This window comes from Athene cunicularia (genome assembly GCF_003259725.1).
Source record: "Athene cunicularia isolate RWA chromosome 7 unlocalized genomic scaffold, athCun1 chr7_part1, whole genome shotgun sequence".
NCBI classification, from domain to species: Eukaryota; Metazoa; Chordata; class Aves; order Strigiformes; family Strigidae; genus Athene; species Athene cunicularia.
In genome coordinates this window covers 10737936-10761121 of record NW_020799107.1, presented here as the reverse complement: position 1 = coordinate 10761121, position 23186 = coordinate 10737936, and the positions used below count along the sequence as shown (strand labels likewise).

General features: G+C 41.9%; 1 protein-coding gene and 1 pseudogene across 1 annotated transcript in view; both read left to right on the top strand.

Annotated features, from left to right (window-relative positions):
* The window catches only part of LOC113482056 (UDP-glucuronosyltransferase 1-7C-like), a 29921-nt gene extending 7048 nt beyond the window's left edge, over positions 1–22873 (top strand). The window contains exons 2-5 of the mRNA XM_026852349.1: positions 19618–19749; positions 20013–20100; positions 20909–21128; positions 22477–22873. Coding sequence (XP_026708150.1) covers positions 19618–19749; positions 20013–20100; positions 20909–21128; positions 22477–22774 — 738 coding nt within the window. The 3' untranslated portion in view covers positions 22775–22873. The remainder of the gene's footprint in view (positions 1–19617; positions 19750–20012; positions 20101–20908; positions 21129–22476) is intronic.
* Positions 2373–3266, top strand: LOC113482465 (annotated as a pseudogene).
* Positions 22874–23186: the final 313 nt, after the last annotated feature.

Here is a 23186-nt window from a genome sequence, read left to right as displayed (position 1 = left end):
TAGCATGTTTGATATGGCCGTTTCTTACCTAAAGACATAATTTAGATTAACAATTTCTGTATAGCAAATCCACATGAAAAACAGACCAGGAGAACAAGATGTGACTCTACCTCCTTTCCTTGGGTCTGCACAACATGGGGATTTTGTTCAGTGAGGGGATCATGTGCTATGCTGTGTTTAATTCCATCTGAAGTCAGGTACACAAACACCATCTTGCCCAGGAATTAATGCAGAAAGGGCAAGTGAATTATAGGCGTCTCTTCCAAAAGTTCTTTGCCTCGCATAAGAGGCAGTAGAGTATTTCTTCAAGAGCATTAGTTGCTTATCTAGTTAGAAAAATAACTCACTGGGTTATGTGCAGTAGCATCATGTGCTCTTTTCTGTAACAGCAGTCTTGCGTTTGAGTCAAAAGCTAATATTTTGAGGTGAAGGTTTTGATCTAACAACATCTTCCATCACAAAAACTAGAGAGCTGAATTCTCAACTGCACTTTCAGGACACATCCAGTTTAGATTGGGAAACGGTGATGGGTGGTTGCTTGAGCATCTGTGATCTAAACAGTACTTGATAAAGGCATGCATGTCATGTATGTTAGCTTGTTGGTGCTCATGACATATATTATCTTGTTGCTATGTGTGATATATATTCTTACTTGCTTGTATTCTAAGTAGAACAGCCTCATGTGAAGCCAGAGATTAAGTGGAAAGGGAGATACAGGAGGAGACAGCTCTCCTCAGCAGATGATGAATCTGTAGTTAATGTCATTCAGCTGTTTCAGTAATAAATCACGTTGTTTCCTAGAAAGGAAAAGTTTTATCCTTTGTGAATGTTACTTAAACACTCTCCTCTATTATTCCTTTTAACTTTTTTTCACTTGCCAGCTTTCCCTGAGTCTTAGGGAATGGATTCCTCCTGCCTATCACCACTCCCTCAAATTCATAGGCCTTTGTGAACATGAATGAGTGAAGCTTAACAAGAAAATGGGTTTGCATTTTACAAGTCTGGCACATCTTCCCCAGGGCCAACCGTAACTGCCCTCAGGCTTTGCTTTGCTCCTTCCGGAACTTCACCTGATGCTTCCCGTTGAAGTACTGTTTATTTCTGTTGAGCTGCTAGTGTTCTGAACTATATTTTCACAAAAGTCTCTTTCAAATTGCTGTCAGCCCCTGACATGGCCACTTTTATTAGGGCAGTGCTTTCTCCTATCTGTTCTGTCCATCAGAGTTGCTTAATGGCTCCTCAGGGACAAAGCCAGGCAGATTCTCTGGGAAAGCAGCAAGCGAACCTGCCTGGAGGCAATGCCATGTGGCAGCTCCATCTTAACATCAGACTTTTCTCTGAAGACAAAGCTCACTCTCACTCTCATCTATTTATTGCAAAAGTACTAATTCTTAAGTCCTGATTTCTTCTTGTCTTCTGACTACGCATCTGAATCACAATTACATCTAACAGCAAAATATATATATAATATAAAGGATGGCAAGATTATCACAAGTACTTGTTAACTGCTCAGACATGGTATGTTACTTTTAGTTTTTCATCTGAAGTAATAACACCACTTCTTACCATTTAAAATCAGTTACTGGCCTGAAACCAGAGGGCTGTTACAGTCTACTTCTGTCCAGACTTCCGTGTATTTAATTAGGTACAAGGAGAACTGAGTGAGTTTTCCTTTCTATTGCTCCTGGAAGAAGAAAATGATTGAGAAATGCACAGAGAGATAGGTCAGTATGAGAACAAAGAAGTGTTGTGCATGACAACACAGATTCGGTGGTTTTTCCTTCACTGATGCAAGCCCATGCTGCAGTGATGCTTACTGTAATAAATTTGTACCTGGTGTTGGACCTGGCCCCAGTGCTGAGCTATATGTAAATCACAGAGCTACCTCCTTAGGAATTGCACAGATGTTGTGCTGTATCATGGCATAATTCTATCATTTTAAACGTAAACTGGACAAGCATTTCAGCTTATCAAAAAGAAAAAGAACGAAAAGAAGGAAAGCAAGAAAGCATTTTAGTACCTGCTTTCAGCAAGCCCAGTTACTTCCAAGTGCCAACACTATTCAGAGATTTGGGATTTTGTTTTTGCAAAGCCTGATTTTATTTTCAGTCTAACATTAATTAACACAGGGGATCAATCAGAAAGGACCCATCTGAAGGGAGACTCAGATACCAAGCCCAATTCTGCCCAACCCAAGTTGATTTATCACATTCCTTGAATGATTCATCAATGCCTTGAATGGTTACTGGTGACTGGTTTTGCTGGAAAAGCTGGATCGTTAAGGGGGAATGTGAGAATCTAGCAGGGGGCTGTGGTACTACTTAAAATCTTTTGGGTCTGGGTAGATGAACAGACTTTGGATTTCTAGGAACATGGCTTATGTAAGTAAATATAATTACTTAGTCTCTGTGGGGGTTTTGGTTTTCCTGTCTCTGTTTTGCTTGGCTGAGGGTGGAAAGCTGTTGGTGGTGCCAATGGATGGGAGTCACTGGCTCAGCATGCGCTTGCTGCTGGCAGCCCTCAGCCAGAAAGAGCATGAAATTGTTGTTGTCGCACCAAAAGTAAACTTGAACGTGGAGGCCTCTGAATATTACACTTTGAAAACATATCCAGTACCTCTAACAAGGGAAGAACTGGGAGAAAGCATGCATTCATTTGCAAATGATCTTTTTGAGAGAAGACCTTTTCTTCAAAGAATTACTGCGCTTTATGAAAAAGTTCAAGTCATCTCTGGTCTCTACGCCTCTTCTTGTACCAGTTTACTGCACAATAAGGATCTGATGCAGGATCTTGAAAGGAGTAAATTTGATGCTGTTCTCACAGATCCTGTTGTACCATGCGGACAAATACTGGCTCTGCATCTCTCCGTCCCATCTGTTTTCTTTTTACGGGGACTCCCCTGCAGTTTTGATTTACAGGCTACCCAGTGTCCAGACCCCCCTTCTTACGTCCCAAGAACATTTACAGACCACTCAGACCACATGACATTTATCCAACGTGTGGAAAACTTATTTCTCAAGTCATCAGAATATTTTCTTTGCAATTTTGCATATTTGCCATTTGAACTTATGGCCTCAGATGTTCTCCACAGACCAGTAACAATGAAGGAGCTCTTAAGCCATGGATCCATTTGGCTTAAAAGAATGGATTTTGTTTTTGAATATCCCATGCCAGTGATGCCCAACATAGTTTTCATTGGAGGTATAAACTGTGGAAAGAAAAAGCCATTATCTCAGGTCAGTGATTTCCTTGATAAAATATATTAAGGTCTGAAGGGAGAATGCTGTCTGCAAATGCTTTGTGTGTATATAATTGTATACATGAGTTTGTGGGATTTGTATGTGCAGTAAGGTATACTGTAAAGACAAAGAAAATAGGTGAAAAATTGGGTTGATTTTAATTCTCTCCACTCTTGCAGTTACTCTTTTATAGCATTAGCAGGATCTAAGCATTTTTGCTTACACAGTTTTTATGGGCTAGGTAGAAGTGGTTTATCACTATACTCTTGCTAACAATGCACACAGCTACCAGTGAGGGTGATCCCCATTTTAGCAGACAGATCTGCTGCTTATATTTGCCAGATTGGTATTATTATCTGAAACTATTTGTTTTACTGTCACAATTTATTTTTAAAAATATTGAATCTTTTCAGTTAATAAAATCATCTTTTCATAATTTAGAAATAAAATGTCATAACTCATCAGTTGGCAAGTAATGTTCTGGTTGATTTTTCATTCTAGGCTTATCCTTTCACTGCATGGATTCTTCACATGATTTTCAGCAAAACTGCTGAAAGTGCTAGCTAGCACTGAGCTGTCTGCAACAATTTATGCTGTCATCCGAAAAGTTTCCCTACAAAGGGTGTACCTAGAGATGTGGTAGTTCATTACATGTCCTTAAAACAATTCTGGTGTATGCTATCAGCCTCCATAGTAAATAACTGTATGGTCAAAACTACTTCTATGCAATAATTTTCAAAATTAGAGCCGACTGCGAATCTTATATATGCATTAGTGTTGTTTTGTTTCATGGCCCTAGGGCATGCTCTTCCCTGATTGATCCAGAGCAGTATTTCTGAGTTGTTAATCCAGTTTAAAATATATCTGGCAAAAAACATGCCCTTATTTTTCCTTCTTCCAGCACCTACTTCATCCTTCCAAAACAAGGCCTTTCAGTGAAATGAACTCTCATAGCCAATTTTCTATTTTCATTACAGTGTAAAGATATAAAACTGATTTAAAAAACAGACTATTTCCTATGGAAAACATTAATATTTTTCTAATCTTTTACAAATAGAAAAATATTTGAACTGTCGGAAGGGGAGGAATTTTTTTATATTCAACTTTCATGTTTAGAAAAGTAATGGTCTGTTAATCTGCACTTCTGAGCAGACCACTCCTTGAAGGATAGTTATTTCCTTAAAACCCAGTGTTCCTCCAGTACAGAGGTGGGTGTTTCCCAGTCTAGCTATTGCTCTGATTGCTATGTGCCAAATTAGCTGAACTTTAACACCTCTTATCCAACTTTGCCATACCCATCATTATAGATTTACCACACAGCAAATAAGTCAAAAGATCATCAAGAAAAGCACAGCAACAATTGCTTAAAAGTGTGGAGCTGGGGATATTGTTTCTGGGTGGCACTCACCAGATTTCAGCAGAAATGGCTCCGGTATTTAGTGCTCATTCGCAAGTCACGACAGTACTGGTTCTGCTCCTGTCTGTGCTCAGTGTGGCTGCTGGTGGGAAGCTGCTGGTGGTGCCGGTGGATGGGAGTCACTGGCTCAGCATGCGGGAAGTGTTGGATGTTCTCAGGCAGAAGGGACATGAAATAGTCGTTGTTGCACCTGAAGTCGGTTTGTACTTAAAGCCAACAAAGAATTTTGTTATGAAAACATACCCCATCCCTTACACACAGGAAGAGATGGAGGAAAATTTCCAGGCATTTTTACAAGATGTACTTCAAGAAGGATCTTTTCTGGAAAGATTTCTTAAAGCATACCAAGGTATGAAAAGAGTCTCTGATTTGGCAATCTCCAGCTGTACACACTTACTGTACAACAAAGAGCTTGTCAGATACCTTGAGGAGGGCGGGTTTGATGCTGTCCTTACAGACCCTGTACTACCCTGTGGACTGATATTGGCTGAGCATCTTTCAATTCCTTCTGTGTTTTTTTTACGAGGAATACCATGTGGTTTGGATTTTGCAGCCACTCAATGTCCCAGTCCTCCTTCTTATGTCCCCAGGGCATTTACAGAGCATTCAGACCACATGAACTTTTTCCAGCGGGTGAAGAATCTAATCTTTGACATCCCAAATTATTTTCTCTGTGATTTTGTCTTTCAACCTTATGTGAAACTGGCTTCTGAGTTTCTCCAGCGGGATGTGACTGTGCAGGATCTCTTACGCCAGGGTTCCATTTGGCTCATGAGGCTAGATTTTGTGCTAGATTATCCAAGACCTTTGATGCCCAACATCATTTTAATTGGAGGTGTAAACTGTGCTCACAAGAAGCTACCTCAGGTGAGTCATGCTCTGGTATTAAGTCATGCTCTGGTAGACTTCTGTGTTCACAAGTGTGCAATTTTGTGTTGTCGAGAGGAATCCAGTTCCCATTTAGGGTGGGCTAGACAAATACTCATGAAAGAAATTATTTTTCTCTGACTTTTGTCCTCATTCTCCATTTTCTGTGTAAGCAGCTATACCTTCTCACTTACAAAGTATGCTCCGTGGATGTCTTTGCCATTATGTATTCGAAGTCATTTGGTGTAACATTGTGTAGCCCCGTACACCCTTTCTCACTTAGTGAGTGATGGAAGAGCAGCTGGCAGGTCTAAGGGCAGTCAATGCCTTGCAGCGAGGTGTAATCCATACAACTTTGCAAACTGTTGTAGTAGACTCTGGTATTTACTGAGAAATGCATATCAGACTTCTGTCCTGGTGCACCCTTGCTGCCTTACCACTTCTTTCGTTGTCAGTGAGTTTGTCTGTTTCTCCACACGCTCTTTCCAAAGCTGGAGTCAGGAGGAATGCCACAGGCTGTGGACGGTCAGGCTGAGAAGCACTGTCTCTGTTTACAGGCAGGCCTCAGAAGATTTTGCCTTGGGGATGGCTATGTGACATTAGAGAACAAAGTCTCCATGAGCCTGAATGGCTGTGGTGGCTTAGGAGATCCTTCTCAAAGGCAATAGAGCTGCCAGATCTTTTCTGATAGAAACAGGTGGGGTTTATCTGGAGCATCCAGAGCATTTACCAACTGCCCATGTAGATTGCTGAAATCCAGTGCTTGGTATCCAGCCTTTTATTAAATGAATGATTATATATTTACCACAGATCAAATAGCTCCAAGGATCAAAATTTTTGTGGTAGCACAGATTTCTAGGAGTAACAAAAAATGGTGGGAAGGACATAATATATTTTAATATCCATGAGAGCAGTTTTTATAGTCACGTTTGAAACTTGGAGTTTACTCTTTCACATTTGCTTTTACTTATAAGATAACTCTTGCTTGTGGGCCTTCTTTCACTGTCTGCTGGTAGGAGAACAACCAATTTCCTACAGCAGATTCTTCTCTTGACTTGCTTCAGCAACAAGTCTTGATGGCAACATTTGCTTTGTGAACCTTCTCCTCCTCTTCTCACTGATCTTGTGGACTCTTGCTCCTCATACTGTGTTTCTGCTTTGTGTGACTTGCCCATGGACCTAAAGCTAGTTTCTGGGATTTAAGCTGCAAGTTCTTTGCTGGCATTTGATTCCATTTTCGGGTTTATAGCACCTTGACAGAACCTGCTAGCTCTCAGCTGTGGCATCCTCATTAACTTTTACAATGCATTTTGCTCTTGCTTGAGCTGATGAGTGTCTGAGCTTTAGCAAACATCTTTGTTAGAACTAGGAAGCTTTCACTGCCAAGTACTATTAGAAAAATCAGGTTTTCTGTAGCTTTAATGGCAAATTCTTGGTTTTCGCTGGTATGGATGAGAAGGTTTTTTCTCTCAGCCTTGGGACCCAGTTGAACCAGAACTCCTTCAGCATCCCTAAGGATGGAGAAGCCTGTTACAAAGCCCGGTGGATGGAATGGCCCAGCATGAGTCAGACAGTGGAGCTGCTCATCCTGAAGAGGCATGAAATGCTTGATCTTCTACCAGAGAACAATTTTCTCATGAGAATACCATCAGACACCAGTGAGCAAAGCATCAGTAACATCTCAGGGTGCAGGGAGACCTGAATGTGCAATTTTAGGCCGTTAGTTAAGGTGCATTTGATAGTGTCTACTCTGGACAAGGGTTGGCAGCACATGAAGAGGTTTATTGGTTTATTAGACACCAAATAGTTCATACCAGAAGGGCCTTCAAGAGGGCATGTGCCCCAGAACCAGGGCAAGTTTGCCATTGCACCAGGTTTCTCAGGGCCTTTTTGATAACATCTTCTGCAAGAGAAAGATTCATTTGAGAAGTCCTTTACTGATCTTTTGTTCTGCCTTATGGATCAATCCCTGCAGAATTTCCTCATATTCCTCAGCATTTTTTTTTTTCCTTTAAGCAGGTTTTTCTGTGGTTTGGAATATGGTAGACCTTAAAAAATGCATTACTTTAAAGGTGTCATCAATAAACAGAATGCTTGATTTGCAGATAGATGTAGTCACAGGTTAGCAGTGTATCTTATGAATTCTATCAGATTTGGCAATGCACAGCTTTTCAGTCATACCTCTATTTGGCTGAGAAAATGTTACATTTTTGCATATCCTAGGCCAGTAATGCTCTTCAGTGGAAGCATCAGCACTGCTATGTCACTGTAATATAAATGCTCTTAACTTCTTGACAGTAAGAACTGACAAGAGCTAATCTATGCATCCCTCAGCACAATTTGGTTGAGAAGGTGCTACTTTCCTCCCTAATCTCAAGTCACTGCAGGGCCTATTCCTGATTCTCTTTGAGGCTCCTTGTCCCATAGCAGGATCTGATTGATGGTGCTGCTAGGTAGGAGTCAGTGGTTCTGTGTGCTTGTAGATGAGTGAAGGAAGAAGTGATGTGAAATAGCTGGGCCTGTATCTGCAATAACAGGTCTCTGACTAAACATCAGGGAGAAAAGGAAGGACTTGGACTCAGCACTAGTTCAAAAATAAGACATTGATGGATCTTTCCCATCTAGGAGGTCTCAGAGGAAAATTCATTCTCAAAGTCTTAACAGGCTGAGGAGGGAACAGCTCTATCCTCCAACTCCACAAGCTTTCATGCTGCGGGTGGGCATAGTCATTGTAAAACAAAAGAGCACAACTTCTGCACCAGCCTCAAGGGTTTATTCTCAGTGCAGCTCTTCAGGCTGTCACACATCACATGGGGGAACTTAATCAAAATCCTCATTGATTCCTGCCTTTGCAGGAACTTGTAGCATTTCACTGATGCTTAACATATAATTTTTGCCACACTTCCATCTTCATCAGTCTTCTCACTCCAGAAACAGTATCAAACAGCTCTTCCATATCTGCTATGGGGCCATAAGCCTCCTAGAGGCAGGTGGGAGGGGGCAGGTTTTGCCTGGGGGAAGGGAGCAGCCTAAGATTGGCTGAATGGAGATATAGATGTGACACAATCTCCTGCACTTGCAAAAGGTTCAGCCAGAGGGAGACTATCTGAAATGCAGTCCCACCCAGAACCACCTCTGCCTCCTTCCTGGGACACTCTTTACTGTTCCTCTGATTGAAACAGTCGAGGCTTATCAGGTGCATCCACCACACACCACCAGCATGTGAAGTTAGATGAACTTAGTACTTGGTATCCAGCCTTTTATCAAATGAATGATTATACATTCACCACACAGCAAATAGCTCCAAGGATCAAAAGTTACGTGGTAGCACAGATTGCTTAAAAGCACAGAGCTGGAGCTGTTGCTTCAGTGCCACCAGTGGTTTTGTCTCTCGGCGGCACTCACCAGATTTCAGCAGAAATGGCTCCGGTGTTTAGTGCTCATCCGCAAGTCACGACAACACTGGTTCTGCTCCTGTCTGTGCTCAGTGTGGCTGCTGGTGGGAAGCTGCTGGTGGTGCCGGTGGATGGGAGTCACTGGCTCAGCATGCGGGAAGTGTTGGACGTTCTCAGGCAGAAGGGACATGAAATAGTCGTTGTTGCACCTGAAGTCAGTTTGCACATAAAGCCAACAAAGAATTTTGTTATGAAAATGTACCCCATCCCTTACACACAGGAAGAGGTGCATCATGCTTTCTGGAGAACTAGCCAGGATGTATTTGAAGAAGGACCTTTTCTGGAAAGATTTCTTAAAACATATGAAAGAGTGAAAAATATTTCTGCCATGTACTTGTCTACCTGTGCACACTTACTGTACAACAAAGAGCTTGTCAGATATCTTGAGGAGAGTAAGTTTGATGCTGTCTTTACAGATCCAATACTACCCTGCGGGCAGATACTGGCTGAACATCTTTCAGTCCCTTCCGTGGTTTTTTTGCAGCAAATGCCATGTGGTTTGGAATTTGAAGCCACTCAGTGTCCCAATCCCTCTTCTTATGTACCCAGGGCATTTACAGACCTTACAGACCACATGAACTTTTTCCAGCGGGTGAAGAATCTAATCTTTGACATCCCAAATTATTTTCTCTGTGATTTTGTCTTTCAACCATATGCAAAACTGGCTTCTGAGTTTCTCCAGCGAGACATGACTGTGCAGGATCTCTTACGCCAGGCTTCCATTTGGCTTGTAAAACTAGATTTTATTTTACACTACCCGAGACCATTGATGCCCAACATGATTATGGTTAGTGGAGTAAACTGTGCTCACAAGAAGCTAACTCAGGTGGGTCATACTCTCTTTTTTTTGTCATTCTTGCAGGCTTTTACATACTCTGAAATGTTGTAACACAGGTTTTGTTAGAAATGTCTTTCTGTGGGTAAAAGGATTTCACCCTGCTTTTGCTTTGGAAAGAGGTGTCAGTACTCCTGTCAGTGAAAGCATCCAAGTATCACAGTATAGAAGTGGAGAAAGTGTTGTGAATGAATTTAGCTCTGGGAAACTTCCCATTGGTTATGTGACTCTGCTCAAAGCCAGTTTTGACATTTGAGCAGGACGCTCAAGGCCTCTTTGCTCAGGACTGTTGATGTGGTGCAAGGCAGACTTTCATTTGAGGAGATCTTTGCTTGTCCTGTGGTCTGCCTTATCGCTATTGATTTCCTCTACATTCCTGTCTTTATTTCTTTAAAGAAGGATCCTCTATGTTTTGAATTGTCATAGACTTCAAAATACTGAGGTTGGAAGGTCATTTGCAGGCCTCTTAGCCATCTTGCTAGTCAAAGCAGGTCCAGTTAGTTCGGGCTGTTCCATTCTATGTTTTGTCAAGTTTCAAATATCTCCTATGACCCTTATAGCGAAAACATTCTATTGTATCCAATGTATTGTTATCTCCAATTTGAATTTCCCATGTGCGGCTTGTGTCTGTTGCCTCTTGTCCTCTCACTGTCAGTCTCTTGGAAGAGTACAGTTTTGTCTTCTTTATGTCCTTCCATCAAGGTAGTTAAAGACAGCGATAAGATCTCCTGTTAGCCTTTTCTTCTGAATCCTGACCAAGCTCATCTTTCTCAGCCCCTTTTTTTGTGCATCATGCTCCCCAACTCCTAACCACATCTTGGCTTTTGTTGGAGCTCCAGCACATCAATGTCTGTCTTGTACTGGAGAGCCCCAAACTGTGTACTTGTCTTCAGATGTCTCCCAAGTGCTGAACCGAGAAGGATCACCTCTCTCAATCTGCTGGCTGCACTCTTACTCCTATAGCGCAGGATGCTATTGCCTCTGTGGCTGCAAGGGCACGCTGCTGACTCATACTCAGCTTTTTGTCCACAAGGACCCTGGGTCATTGTCTGCAGAGCTGCTGTCTGAACTGTTCGGCTGGAGCACAGACTGTCCTGTGCCATGGGGTTATCCCATCCCAGCAGCAGAACTTTGCTTCTGCCTTTGCAGACCTTCATGATGCTCCTGTTGGCCCATTTCTCCAGCTTGTGGCATTTTTCTTGCATATCCCAGGACAGTGATGCTCCTCATTTAAAGTATCAACTGGCATCATAATAATAAAGTATGAGTTAAGTTACTGTATTCTTATAAAATTAATTTTGGATTTCAGATTTTAAAAAAATGTATATTTAAATATATTTTTTGGTTTACAGAGTAACACCATAGCTTCTATTTTTAGAAATAACTACTCCTGTTAAGTAAGTTTTTCAGATACTGACTTTTCAAAACAGTGAAACAGGGCTTATTTTTCAGAAAAAGTTGAATCTCATGTAGTAAAAATGAAGCATTTTTAAGAGGTTTCAAACATGGCACTCAGTCTAGAAAAGCTGAGATGGAATAAACCATATAGCTAAACCTATGAAAAGAACTATGACAGAGGAACTGTGATAGAGGTCTATAAAATCCTGGAAAGTGTAGTGAAGGTGAAAGGGGAAGCAATATGCAGTTTCTTCTAATACTTGACCTATGACTAACGCTGAAATGAGGCAGCAGCAAGCTTAAAGCAAACAAAAGGGAGTACTTTTTCACACCATTCACAAAAAATATATATATAAAATCTGCCTTTCAGCACCAGATTTTTTTTTCTAGACAAAACCTATGAATTTAAAAAGGATTTGGGGGGCTAAGAAGAGGTATTTTCTGACTGCCAGAATTTGTAGACTTACAAAAGAGGTAATCATGTATTCCCCTAACTGGGGATATTCACTGTACCATTTCCAGCATGCAACCTTCGCACTCAGCTCTGTACTTTGGCTTTACTTTCTCCTGATAGATATCTCTTTTCACTCTTGCCTTTGGAATGGACTGAAACTTGTGGACTTCAGTCTCTGGACTCATATACAGATGAAAGGGTGTTTGTGTGTTGCTCAAAATCCAGTGACACAACTTTTAAACTCTTAGGAACATGCGTTAGACTTTATATATCAAATATGAGATTTGAGGGCCTGTTATATGTTTGCATTGGGTAACAGTATGTCTGCAACTCCGGGTTAACTACCTGAGTGTATACTGCCACCTTAGGGCATATGTAATGCTGTATCTTGTTATGTGAGATCTTTTCCTCTATCAGGAAAACGTGAAAATGCACACATAGGTACTGCTGCTAACTCTCTGGCACATGCCTTCTGTCCACCTCCTTTAGCTTTTAACATCATCTGACTATTGTCTAGAGAGAAAGTTTTGCTTAAACAGGCTGCAGAATGGGACTGTATGGGTCTGAAACTCCTTCCTCTTTAATGCAGGTTCCTTAGACATTACAGTCCTTCTTGCTGGCTTATGAGAATCAGTTTTGGTTTTGGTTTTTTTTTTAACATTTTACATGGAGAACCTTCTATCAAAATAAACTTTGTAGGAAATGCTTAGTATTAGCCTTGGAATGTGCTTATCACACACAGGTATCTTCAGCAAAGGTAGCAATTTCATGAACCATCACTCCTACCTGCTCCAGGACAACCTTTCCAGGCTGCTACAAAGCATGAAGAAACTGTTCAGAGCTCTCTCTGGTGAGGTGTGCTTGGTTGAGGGGGGGGTCTAAAACAGTCTCTCTTCTCCAGACAGCAATTGCTCTTGTTTAGCTAGCAGTCCTATAGCTTGTTTTACTTTTGTAAACTTGCAAACTTTTGGCATCCACCTTTCCTTATCCATGAAATGGAAATCTGCCATAATGGTAGATGATATCGGCTTGGTCAGGCACTTTTTTTAAACACAAACTGCAGATACCTGCTTTTCTAAGTTTATCTTGAACATTTTCATGTGCTGTTGCATGTTCTCTCTATCTAAGGACGTTAGTTTGTTTATAGTTGCCTATTTCATTCATCTGTCTACTCTCTGGGTTTCCATTGCATCATTTGCTGCAGCTTCAACCCAGTTCTCAAAAATAATTAGGCACTTAAATCCCATTCAGATCAACCTGATTTGGATATCTAAACAAGCCCTTGGAGCAGGACTGTCTTCCATGTCAGATCATGTCAGCCATGTTAGACAGGCAAACCTTCAAAACCTCAGAGGTAAAAAGTTTTTTCCAAATGTTCAGTCCATATCTCTCAGACTACCATTTGTGGCCCTGATTATGCTATTTACTGCTACCTGGAAAAGTCTGGCTCCATCATCATTGTTACCCATCAAGTAGCTGTGGTCAAGTGTTATAGAGAACAGGACTGCCAACATGGTTTTGGGCTTTTTTTGCCTTAAAAATCTTGTTACAGAACACCCAGAAGCAGCTCAGAAACTGTTCTCCCCTTCTTCTGGTAAGCATAGCACGCAAGTGTGGCCTTCTCTTGGCTCATACAACAGTCAACCCTTACTACGTTCTTTCAAAAACGTTTCACCTATAGCCTCTCACCTATGAACTCTTATGGCCCCTCTTGAGCAAGGACTGCATATTCTGCTGCATCACTGATTTAAAAAGGACATTTGGCCTCAAGCCACTCACCTATGAACTGTTACAGCCCCTCTTGAGCAGGAGCTGTGTATTCTGCTGCATCACTGTTTACATAAAAAGGTGTTTGGTTAATATGTTACCCAAACTTTGGTGACACCACTGCTTGGCGTGCCAGCTCCTGCTTACCATGTAGAAATGTCCTGTGTGAGCTTCAGGTACCTTTCTGGGCAAAGGCATAAGAGAGAAAGTTGGAGGTTTATGTCTTTCATGTCAATAGTTCAATGCGCTTCTTGTATTACAAGCTCTCTGGAGAAGTTCAGTGGCCATAAAACTTGATTCCTGACTCGAATCTGGCACAGGACAGTCAAGTGCAGACAACCATAACCCAGAAAAATCCCTCTGCAAACAACTGCTACCTCTGCTAATCAAAACCCCTGCTAATTGCTCTGAATCATTCAAGATAACTTAAATGCATGGAAATGCTTATTGCTTTAGATCCCTTGATAGCACTCTTATCTGTGCTTTTATCACTGTTTAAAACATGATCTTTGAACTCCAACAACCTGTCTTAGTCTAGAGGTTACCTTTGCAGAGGTAAAGATTAAAGACCATCAAGTTATAAATGAGGTACAACTCTTTATTGCTTTCATATGCTGCTTGGAAGAAATACGGAGGAACAGTTAATTTCTCTTCCTGCTTACAGCCCCATGACAATTATGTGGAGGTACCAGATGTATCCTGGGTTTGTCCTTTTTCTTTTTTCTGGAGTTTTGCAGAAAGTGGGAAGCTCTTGGTCTTGCCTCAGGATGGAAGTCACTGGCTGAGCATGCGTGTGGTTCTGGAGAAACTCTGGGAAAGGGGGCATGAAATCATTGCAGTGATTCCCGATGCCACTTTGCTCATGAAAGGCTCACAATCTTTCACCATCAAAACATACTCTGTGCCTTACACACAGGAGTTTTTGGATAGGTACTACCAGTCCATTGGTGAAAAAAGTTTTGATAACCCTCCCTTTGTAGAAAAAATTACAGTTTTACTCAGCAATATATCAGAATTGACCAGCATGTTCTCTTCTGCCTGTCGGCATCTCTTACATGACAAAGAACTAATGAAGTACCTCCAGGACAGCAAATTTGATGCCATTATGATGGATCCTGTGTTGCCCTGTGGACCAATTGTTGCTGAATATCTCTCTCTCCCTTCAGTGTACTTCATGCGTGGTCTTCCATGTACCTTAGACTACAAAGCTACCCAGTGTCCCAGTCCTTTTTCTTATGTGCCGAGGACTCTCACATCCATTTCAGATCACATGACATTTATGGACCGTGTGAAGAACCTCCTGGTTGGGTTTTCAGAGCCTTTGCTTTGCTATCTGTTTTATTTAAAATACGAGAAGTTAGCTTCTGAGTTTCTTCACAGAGAAGTAACAGTACTGGAACTATTTAGCAAAGCATCAATTTGGCTGATGAGATACGACTTTGTTTTTGAGTATCCACGCCCAATAATGCCAAATATGGTCTATATTGGAGGCATCAACTGTGAGCAGAAGAAGCCATTATCAAAGGTTTGTCATTGTTTAACAATTATTTAAGATCTGCTTTTTAAAGTGCTTCCTATAGTAGTATTTGTGCTTGAGGCAATATGGGATGGAATGATTGGGAAAGTAGGAATCTCAGGCTCTTAGAGATTATCACAAGACTTGCACTCCAAGCAGCTGAAGGGCTTCTCCCTGGAAGACCTTAGGTGAAGTTGTCTAAGCTATGTAACTGCCTAGGTGTAGCTTAGCTTGTTGCAAGCATATCACCATAATATTAGACAGTCATGGCACATATGCTGTAGCTAGATAAACAACAAAATAATTCTAGGTCATACAATGTAATATCCCTAATATTTATAAAATACTGATTAATTGCAGGAGACTTGGATGGAAAATAGAAATGTGGAACTAACTATATATACCCAGGCACTTATAGTGTGCCATAAAGACTGATAATGCAGATGAATACCCCAAAACCAGGGGTATGCAATCAAAGATGGTAGAGGGAGATCTTTTGTCTCTGAATTTGTGTAAGAAGTAATGTAAGATAGCATATAAGAAGATGATTAGAAAAAAGAAATCTTCAGGTTTGTAACTAACTACCCACCCTCCCTAGCTTGAATCTGCCTAGTGGGCAATGCAAATAGTGCAGGTGTCAGTTTATTCTGTTTTTCAGACCACCATGGTGTTGCAACAGCAGAAGTTATCACTAAGCTTACATCACATTTACTACTGTAGACTCAGGGCTTTCTCTTTGATAACTGTGATGATATAGAAACAAATCTGAAGATAAACTTTATCAACTCGCTGTTGATTCACAGTCATTGCTTCTTGTTTAGGCTCTGAGAGCACAAGGTAATCCAAATGTCAGATTTTGTTCCAAGTTTTGTGTCCAATCAGCTGAGCAGACTCAAGGCAGAGAGTTCATCATTAACTGGATGTTAATAAGATAGTGATTGCTTGGTGAGGTGTTGAACCTCCCATTCATAACTGTGTTCAGCCTTTCAGTGCGATACATGGCCAATTGCATGACACTTTTCCTCAAGCATTTGAATCCTCTAATATTAATTCAAGAATTCAACTTTACCTTGCAGCACCCAGTTGCTTAAACCCTTCACCATGTGCACAAATGATAAACCCAACCATTACCCACAGTTAAAAATTACCCTCATTTCTGTCCACAAACATACAGTCCGTTAAAAATTAAACACTTAACCTTAGTTAGGATTAAAGTGCAAAGTACCCCATGATTCACTTCTCGTCCCCTGCAATAGTTTTGCGACTGTTTAAAACTTTGCTGACAACACAAGGGAAATGGCTTCTTCAAATCCAGGATTTAATTCTCTTGCCTGTTGGGTAGTGGTTTTCCTGCTCCTGTGGACATTTTCTGAAGGTGGAAAGCTTTTGGTTGTACCTATTGATGGCAGTCACTGGCTCAGCATGCGCCCGGTTGTGGAGCGGCTCAGACAGAAGGGACATGAAATTGTGGTGGTTGCACCAGAGATAAATTTGCGGATAGGTTTGTCTGAGCATTATACCATAAAAACATACTCTGTGTCTTACACCAAGGAGTATGTGGAGGCAGAATTAAAAAAGATGGGCCACAGGAGTTTCACACTTCAGCCCTTCTTGGAAAAATTCTCAAAATTGGCTAATATTACAGCCATGTTCTTTGATTCCTGCAAACGTCTTCTGTCTAACAAAGAGCTGATCAAATACCTTGAAGAAAGCAAATTTGATGCTGTCTTTATGGATCCTTTTTTTCCATGTGGACAAATAGTGGCCGAACATCTCTCCCTACCTTCTGTGTACCTCATACGGGGACTGCCGTGCAGCCTAGACTTCCACGCTACCCTCTGTCCAAATCCTCCTTCTTACATTCCTAGGTTCTTCACTCGCTACACGGACCGCATGACATTCCTCCAGCGTGTGGGCAATCTCTTAGCTAGCCTGAGCAGTTCCCTGGCTTGCAGCTTTCTTTATTCCCCATATGATGGTTTGATCAAAGAATTCCTCCAGCAAGAGGCAACAGTGCTTGAGCTGTTCAGCCACACGTCTATTTGGCTCATGAAATACGACTTTGTGTTTGAGTACCCCAGGCCCCTAATGCCTAATATGGTCTTGATCGGAGGCATAAGCTGCACTCAGGAAAAAGCATTATCACAGGTTAGTTACCTTTTTTTTCCCTAGTTTTGCTATGGCTGCACTGTTTGCTCTCACCAGGAGATGGAGCTCCTGGAAGTAACAAATAATACCAGGGGAAAGAGCAAGGTGGAAGTGGCTAGGAAAGCACTTTGCACTTCTGCATCCCTTGTGCATCGAAGAGTACGTTACTTCCTGGGATAACTCCGGATTCCCAGACAAATATGCATACAAAGCTGGGATTTTCCATTTTTTCCCCCAGATATCTTCTGGCTGCCTATTTCCAGTAATTTTGTTTTTGTACACCTGTTTACAAGACTTGGTGCAAGCTAGGATAATGCAGCAGGCCAAATTGTCCTAGTCCTCTGCCTTTGAGCAGAGGATCATTTCTGCAGGAATTCCAGACAGTGACAGAACTGAATTAAATTCCCACCACTCAGTGAAACGGCAAGAGATCTGCTTCTTTTGTGTAAAATACTCTGTCCCAGATCTGGACTGCAACTGTATTTTGCTTGTACCGTGCCAGACTTCCTAAACAGAGGATATCTGCCACTTTCCACTAGGAAATCCTCTTAATTCTTAGTGATTTCTCTTATTTTTCAGTGAGTGACCACTGCAGGTATTTCATAAAGGTTGTGTGTTACACCCATCAATACAAGCAACTGCTGGTTAAAAAGCCTTTAGTAAAATCACAAAATCACAGAATGGTTTAGGTTGGAAGGGACCTTAAAGATCACCTAGTTCCAGCCCACCTTCTACTAGCTCAGGTTGCCCAAAGCCCTGTCCAAACTGGCCTTGAACCCTTCCAGGGAGGGGGCAGCCACAGCTTCTGGGCAACCTCTCATCACCCTCACATGGAAGCATTTTTTCCTTGTATCTAATCTAAATCTCCCCTCTTTCAGTTTAAATCCCTTACCCCTCATCCTATCCCTGCACCCCCTGATCAAGAGTCCCTCCTCACCTTTCCCGTAGCCCCTTTCAGTACTGGGAGGCCATTCCAAAGTCTCCCTGGAGCCTTCTCTTCTCCAGCTGAACATCCCCAACTCTCTCAGCCCGTCCTCACAGGGGAGGTGCTCCAGCCCCCTGAGCATCTTCATGGCCTCTTCTGGACCCGCTCAAGCAGGTCCATGTCTTTCTTATGCTACCTACCTATTCCAAAGCAGGACTGCAAATAATGGTTTCATAATGGTAGTGGCATTTCTGAGCAGGGAGTCAGATGCTGGCACAAAAATAATTAAAAGAACAGAGTAAAACTTATGTGACTAGCCCTATTTACTAGAAAATAGATAGGGCTAAATGCACCACAAAATAGCCGTATCTCTTCCACTGCATCAGAAACTGCTGAAGAATTTTGTACCAAAAGGACATTTGTAATTTGGGGAAGATTTTGCAGTAACTAGGTGTCTGTGAGTTTGTACAGAGCTGAGCCCTGAGTTCCTAGCCAGACATCTATGACACCTGAATGAAGAGCATGCCTTCAGAGAAACCTGGTAAGACAGAACCAAGCCCTGAAATGACAGTTACGTTTCACCTTGTTTGCCCCCAGGAGAACTAGGTCTTCTATTTAGTGTGCAACTATCAACAAACGTCCAGTGGCTTCTTCTGTTTGGGATCCAGTCCAAGAGAAGGGCCATGGCATTCTGATCAGTCACAAAAATACGTAATAGAGCATAAACAGAGAAGGTCAGTCTTGGTTATCCCCTTAGACCCTAGTGATAACATTTCAATTGCCAGACTTAGGGGAACATTTAGTTCATTTTATTCCACTCATTTAACTCTGATGTCCACAGGAATTCCCTCCAGTTTTGTCTTTCCTTCCTCGGCTTTATCAAATATTTTCCTGTTACACAGAATTTTTGCTCCAGCCTTCAGATGGCTTTATGCTTCTTCAGAATCCTTTTGTTCTTGGATTCCAGTGACAGATTTCTGAGTCCTTTTATCTAAATCAAACAAACAGTACATATAAAAATTGGCAGTGGTTCAATATTATCAAACCAGACCAAATAAATCCAGATATTAGAAATTAGAGACACTGCTGTCAGAACACTTTTCAGAATCTTAATTCTGTCTTGCAGCTGCATAGTTTGAAAAGAAGAGTATCATCTCTAAAGCATCTGACTTGCAATAAATGTGAAAATAAACCGTAATGTATTCACCTGGGGATTGGTTGCCAGGAAAACTGTGATGATGAATTGATCTCAATTGGTACAGCATCTTTTTGCTGCACAGAAACTGATTTCTTTGAGCAGGCAGGCTTTGCTACGTGACTGTTTGTAAAGTAAATTTTTTCTCATATTCATACTGAATCTTGGTTTGGGCTTCAATTCTGCACTCATGCATCTTCATAACTTTGTTCATCCACCTGTACCCATTTTTTTTCCTTTGGGACTCATGTTCATATAGATAACTAATTTTCCTAGTTATAATTTTGATGTGTTGACTGTTTATTTTATTGCCTTTCCAGACAGTTTTGTGGGAACGTGACAGAAATTACAGCATATGACATGGAACGGACTTTGACTAAGGATGTGCTTTGTGTTGGCAGGAATTTGAAGCTATTGTGAATGCCTCTGGAGAACATGGCATTGTTGTCTTCTCGCTGGGCTCAATGGTCTCTGAGATTCCTATGAAGAAAGCCACAGAAATCGCAGATGCCTTGGGATCAGTCCCTCAAACGGTATGGTCTCCCTCTTCCCCTTCCAGCACAGCAATTCAAGACTGTTTTCAAATACAGTACATGATTACCTTTGGCTTCCAGTGTGCTTGGTCCTCTCTTCTTTCACCTGCTCCTTGATGCCAGAAGAAACTATCACTCCAGCTGCTCTGCACGATGAAGCAGGTTCTGTGCACCATGGATGTTTTCAGTTGTGCTTTTCAAACCCACTGAGGAGCAGCAAGAGGCTGGTTGCTTATAAATGACATTGTGTTTTCTTTTGAAAGGTTTTGTGGCGATACACGGGAGAGGCACCCCCCAACCTGCCGAAAAATGTAAAGCTTGTCAAATGGCTGCCACAGAATGATCTTCTAGGTAGGTCTGAGATACCTTGAGTGATACCAGTGTGTTTCTTTTAATCTGATACTGCTGTTGTAAGGCCCCATTAGCACCATCTGTGCTGACTCCCTGTGTCACTGTGGGTCACAGAACTCCCTTACAGCCTTTGCTGTTTGAGCCAGAGCTTATTTTCTAGAAACTTATTGCAACTTCAGAATTGCTGAACTATGACACAACTCTGTTTTGAAAGGTGTTCCAACACTTGACTACCCTTACTGTCACAGATGGATGTCTTTACCTCTCACTAGCCAGTCTCAGCACCCAGCCATGGGTTTTTGTCACATTTTTGTCTACTGGACTGAAAAGAAAATTTGAGGTCCTCAAGTGAGCATTTCCAGACAGGTCCTTGGGCTTTTCAAGTGGTAAAATTGTACATGCTATTGCCAGGAGTGAATTTGTTAGCTAGACAGCAGGGCTCAGCTGTGGGAGATTTGCAAAACCAGCAAATGAAAGACAGAGTAGAAAAGTAAGCAATGGTAACATCCTCTTTAACCTCACTTGGCTCTGATTTCATCCTAAAATCTGAGAAGCTTTGGAGGATTATCCAAAGCTTTCCAGAGATGCCCCAAACCAAGGCAGAGCTCTGCAACTCAAAGTTTGTTCAATCCCCTGTAATGTCCTGTTCTCTGCAGCCCTAAGTCTGTCCATAAGCAGTGATGCACACAACAGTCTAAAGTTCTTGATTTATACCTACCAGTGCCATTTTTGTGCAAGTTTTTCCCCAGGGCTGTGTTACTATGACTTAAGAAATCAAAAGCTAAGCAGGTCTTGCTTTCCTCCACAGCTCACCCTAAGACTCGTGCCTTTATTACCCATGGAGGGTCACACGGTGTTTATGAGGGCATATGCAATGCGGTGCCGATGGTACTAATGCCTTTATTTGGAGACCAGATGGACAACGCCAAGCGAGTGGAGTCACGAGGAGCAGGACTGACACTGAATATACTCGAAATGACTTCGAAGGACATATCCACTGCCCTGAAAGCAGTTATTAATGATAAAAAGTTAGTAATAGAAGCACAGCCTTTCTCCTTCTATTGTTGTGTAACACCAGCACTCTAGCTTCCATCTTAACAGAATACTAATCTGTTCTTATATGTCTTCTTATGTCAAAGTTACCCCACTGAGAAGCTTGCCCTGGGTTAACTTCATCCTGTCCCTGTAGCCACACCATCCTCCTCACTACCTGGGATTATAATCCAGGGTGACAAGAACTGGTTGACAGGAGAGGATGCAGGTATCACAGAAGATGAGATATAAGTGCAACGGAAGAAATTAAATTGACAAAAGATGTGTCACCTGCTTAAAGCCAAATTTACCAGGCAGTGATGTTGAGGGTTTGAGACAATGTGGTGAAAAAGGCAGTCAGTGAAGGGAGATGTGGCAAATTGCTTTTCTTCCCCAAATCAGTGGTGACATGAATCAGTGGGGAGCCTCAAAAACTTGAAAGGCTCAGCTGCCTGGCTGATTTTCTTTGTGTGAGGGTTGCCCAGAGATGCTGTCTGCGCAGCAGCAAGTGGCAGTGCTTCAGTATGGTCCAGAGGCTGTAGTGCATCAGGAGGAATTGCCTCCCAGCTGGCAGGGTTTACTAAACATAGCTGTTATCACTCATTTATTTTACAGACTAAATTTCTCAGTCATTTTCCTCCTTCCTAGTGCTCATAAGAAGCTGTATCAGCACAGTCAGCTGCTGCTCTGGCTCAGCAAGTCTGGACAATTCCAGCACAGAGCGGGATGAACATGCAGATGAGGCAGTACAGGGAACCACACTAGATATCATAGTATTGCAGTAAGCATGCCCAAAGTGTTTTAAGGTATCACAGCAAAGGGGAGCTTTAAGACATACCCTCCTCTTCCCCGCTCCCATTCTGTGTTGTCAGTAGGGCTTCTCAGTCCTTGGCATCTTCTTTCCCATCCTGTTTCTGAGAAACGGCACCTTATAGCCATTGTTTCTTAACCACTGTTCTTACAGCAGTAATAATAACATCATTATTATTAATAATAATAATGCATCTTGATCTTGATCTTGAAAAGCTGGACAGCTTTTGTACACCCAGTCTCACATTTCAGCCAGATACCTTCACCCCAGAGATTTAGCTGACAGCTCAAACTAAGCTTTTTCTATTTATTCTAATAGCTTTCCTTTTTTTTTTTTTTTTTCCTATTGAAAACTGCACTTTTCTGGGCCTATAACTTTGCCATTATCCCTCTCATGGGGTGGTGGTGGTGGGGAAACACCACCAGAGAAGCCCCCAGTGGGCCATCAGATAACTGACACTGCGTCCCTTTTTTTCTGGGACTCAGTCTCAGAAGCACAAGTCATTGAAAACACCCAACAACATTTCTTGACAGGTACAAAGAGAACATCAAGCGTCTCTCAGACCTTCACCTCGACAGACCCATCCACCCTCTGGACCTGGCTGTGCATTGGGTGGAGTTTGTAATGAGACACAAAGGGGCCCCACACCTGCGACCTGCTGCCCATGACCTGAACTGGATCCAGTACCACTCCCTGGATGTCATTGCCTTCCTCCTCACTGTGGTCCTCCTCTCCCTCTTAATTTCTCTGAAGTGCTGCCTGTTCTGCTGCCGCAGGCTCTGCTGTAAGAAGGGAAGAACAAAAAAGCCAACCAAATCAAAGTCCCACTAGCAGACGAAACTGGTGGTAGGAGATAAGGCCTCTGCTCCAGCCCAGAAGGATCAGAGAACATCTCACATTTCACTAAAACAATTGCCAACTTTCAGTCAAGAAATAATAGCATTCCTTTAAACTAGCACCATGGGAGGAATTGTTTCACTGATATGATTTTTGCCTTTAATTAAGAATCAGTTGTTAAAATAATTTGTAGAGCAGTGCTTCAGTCACTTGGGAAGATATTAGTGTGAAGTCCAAGGCTCCTGGCTTCCACATCTTGGTGTATGGAGTAATCATGGTGACTTTTTTTACTTCTATATGCAATGGAGATACATAGGGATTTCATAAGACTTTGCTTCAAGGTCTAAGACAGGTTTATCAAGCACTTTGAAATCCCTGTATAGCCGTTGTTGTAGAAGAGGCAAAT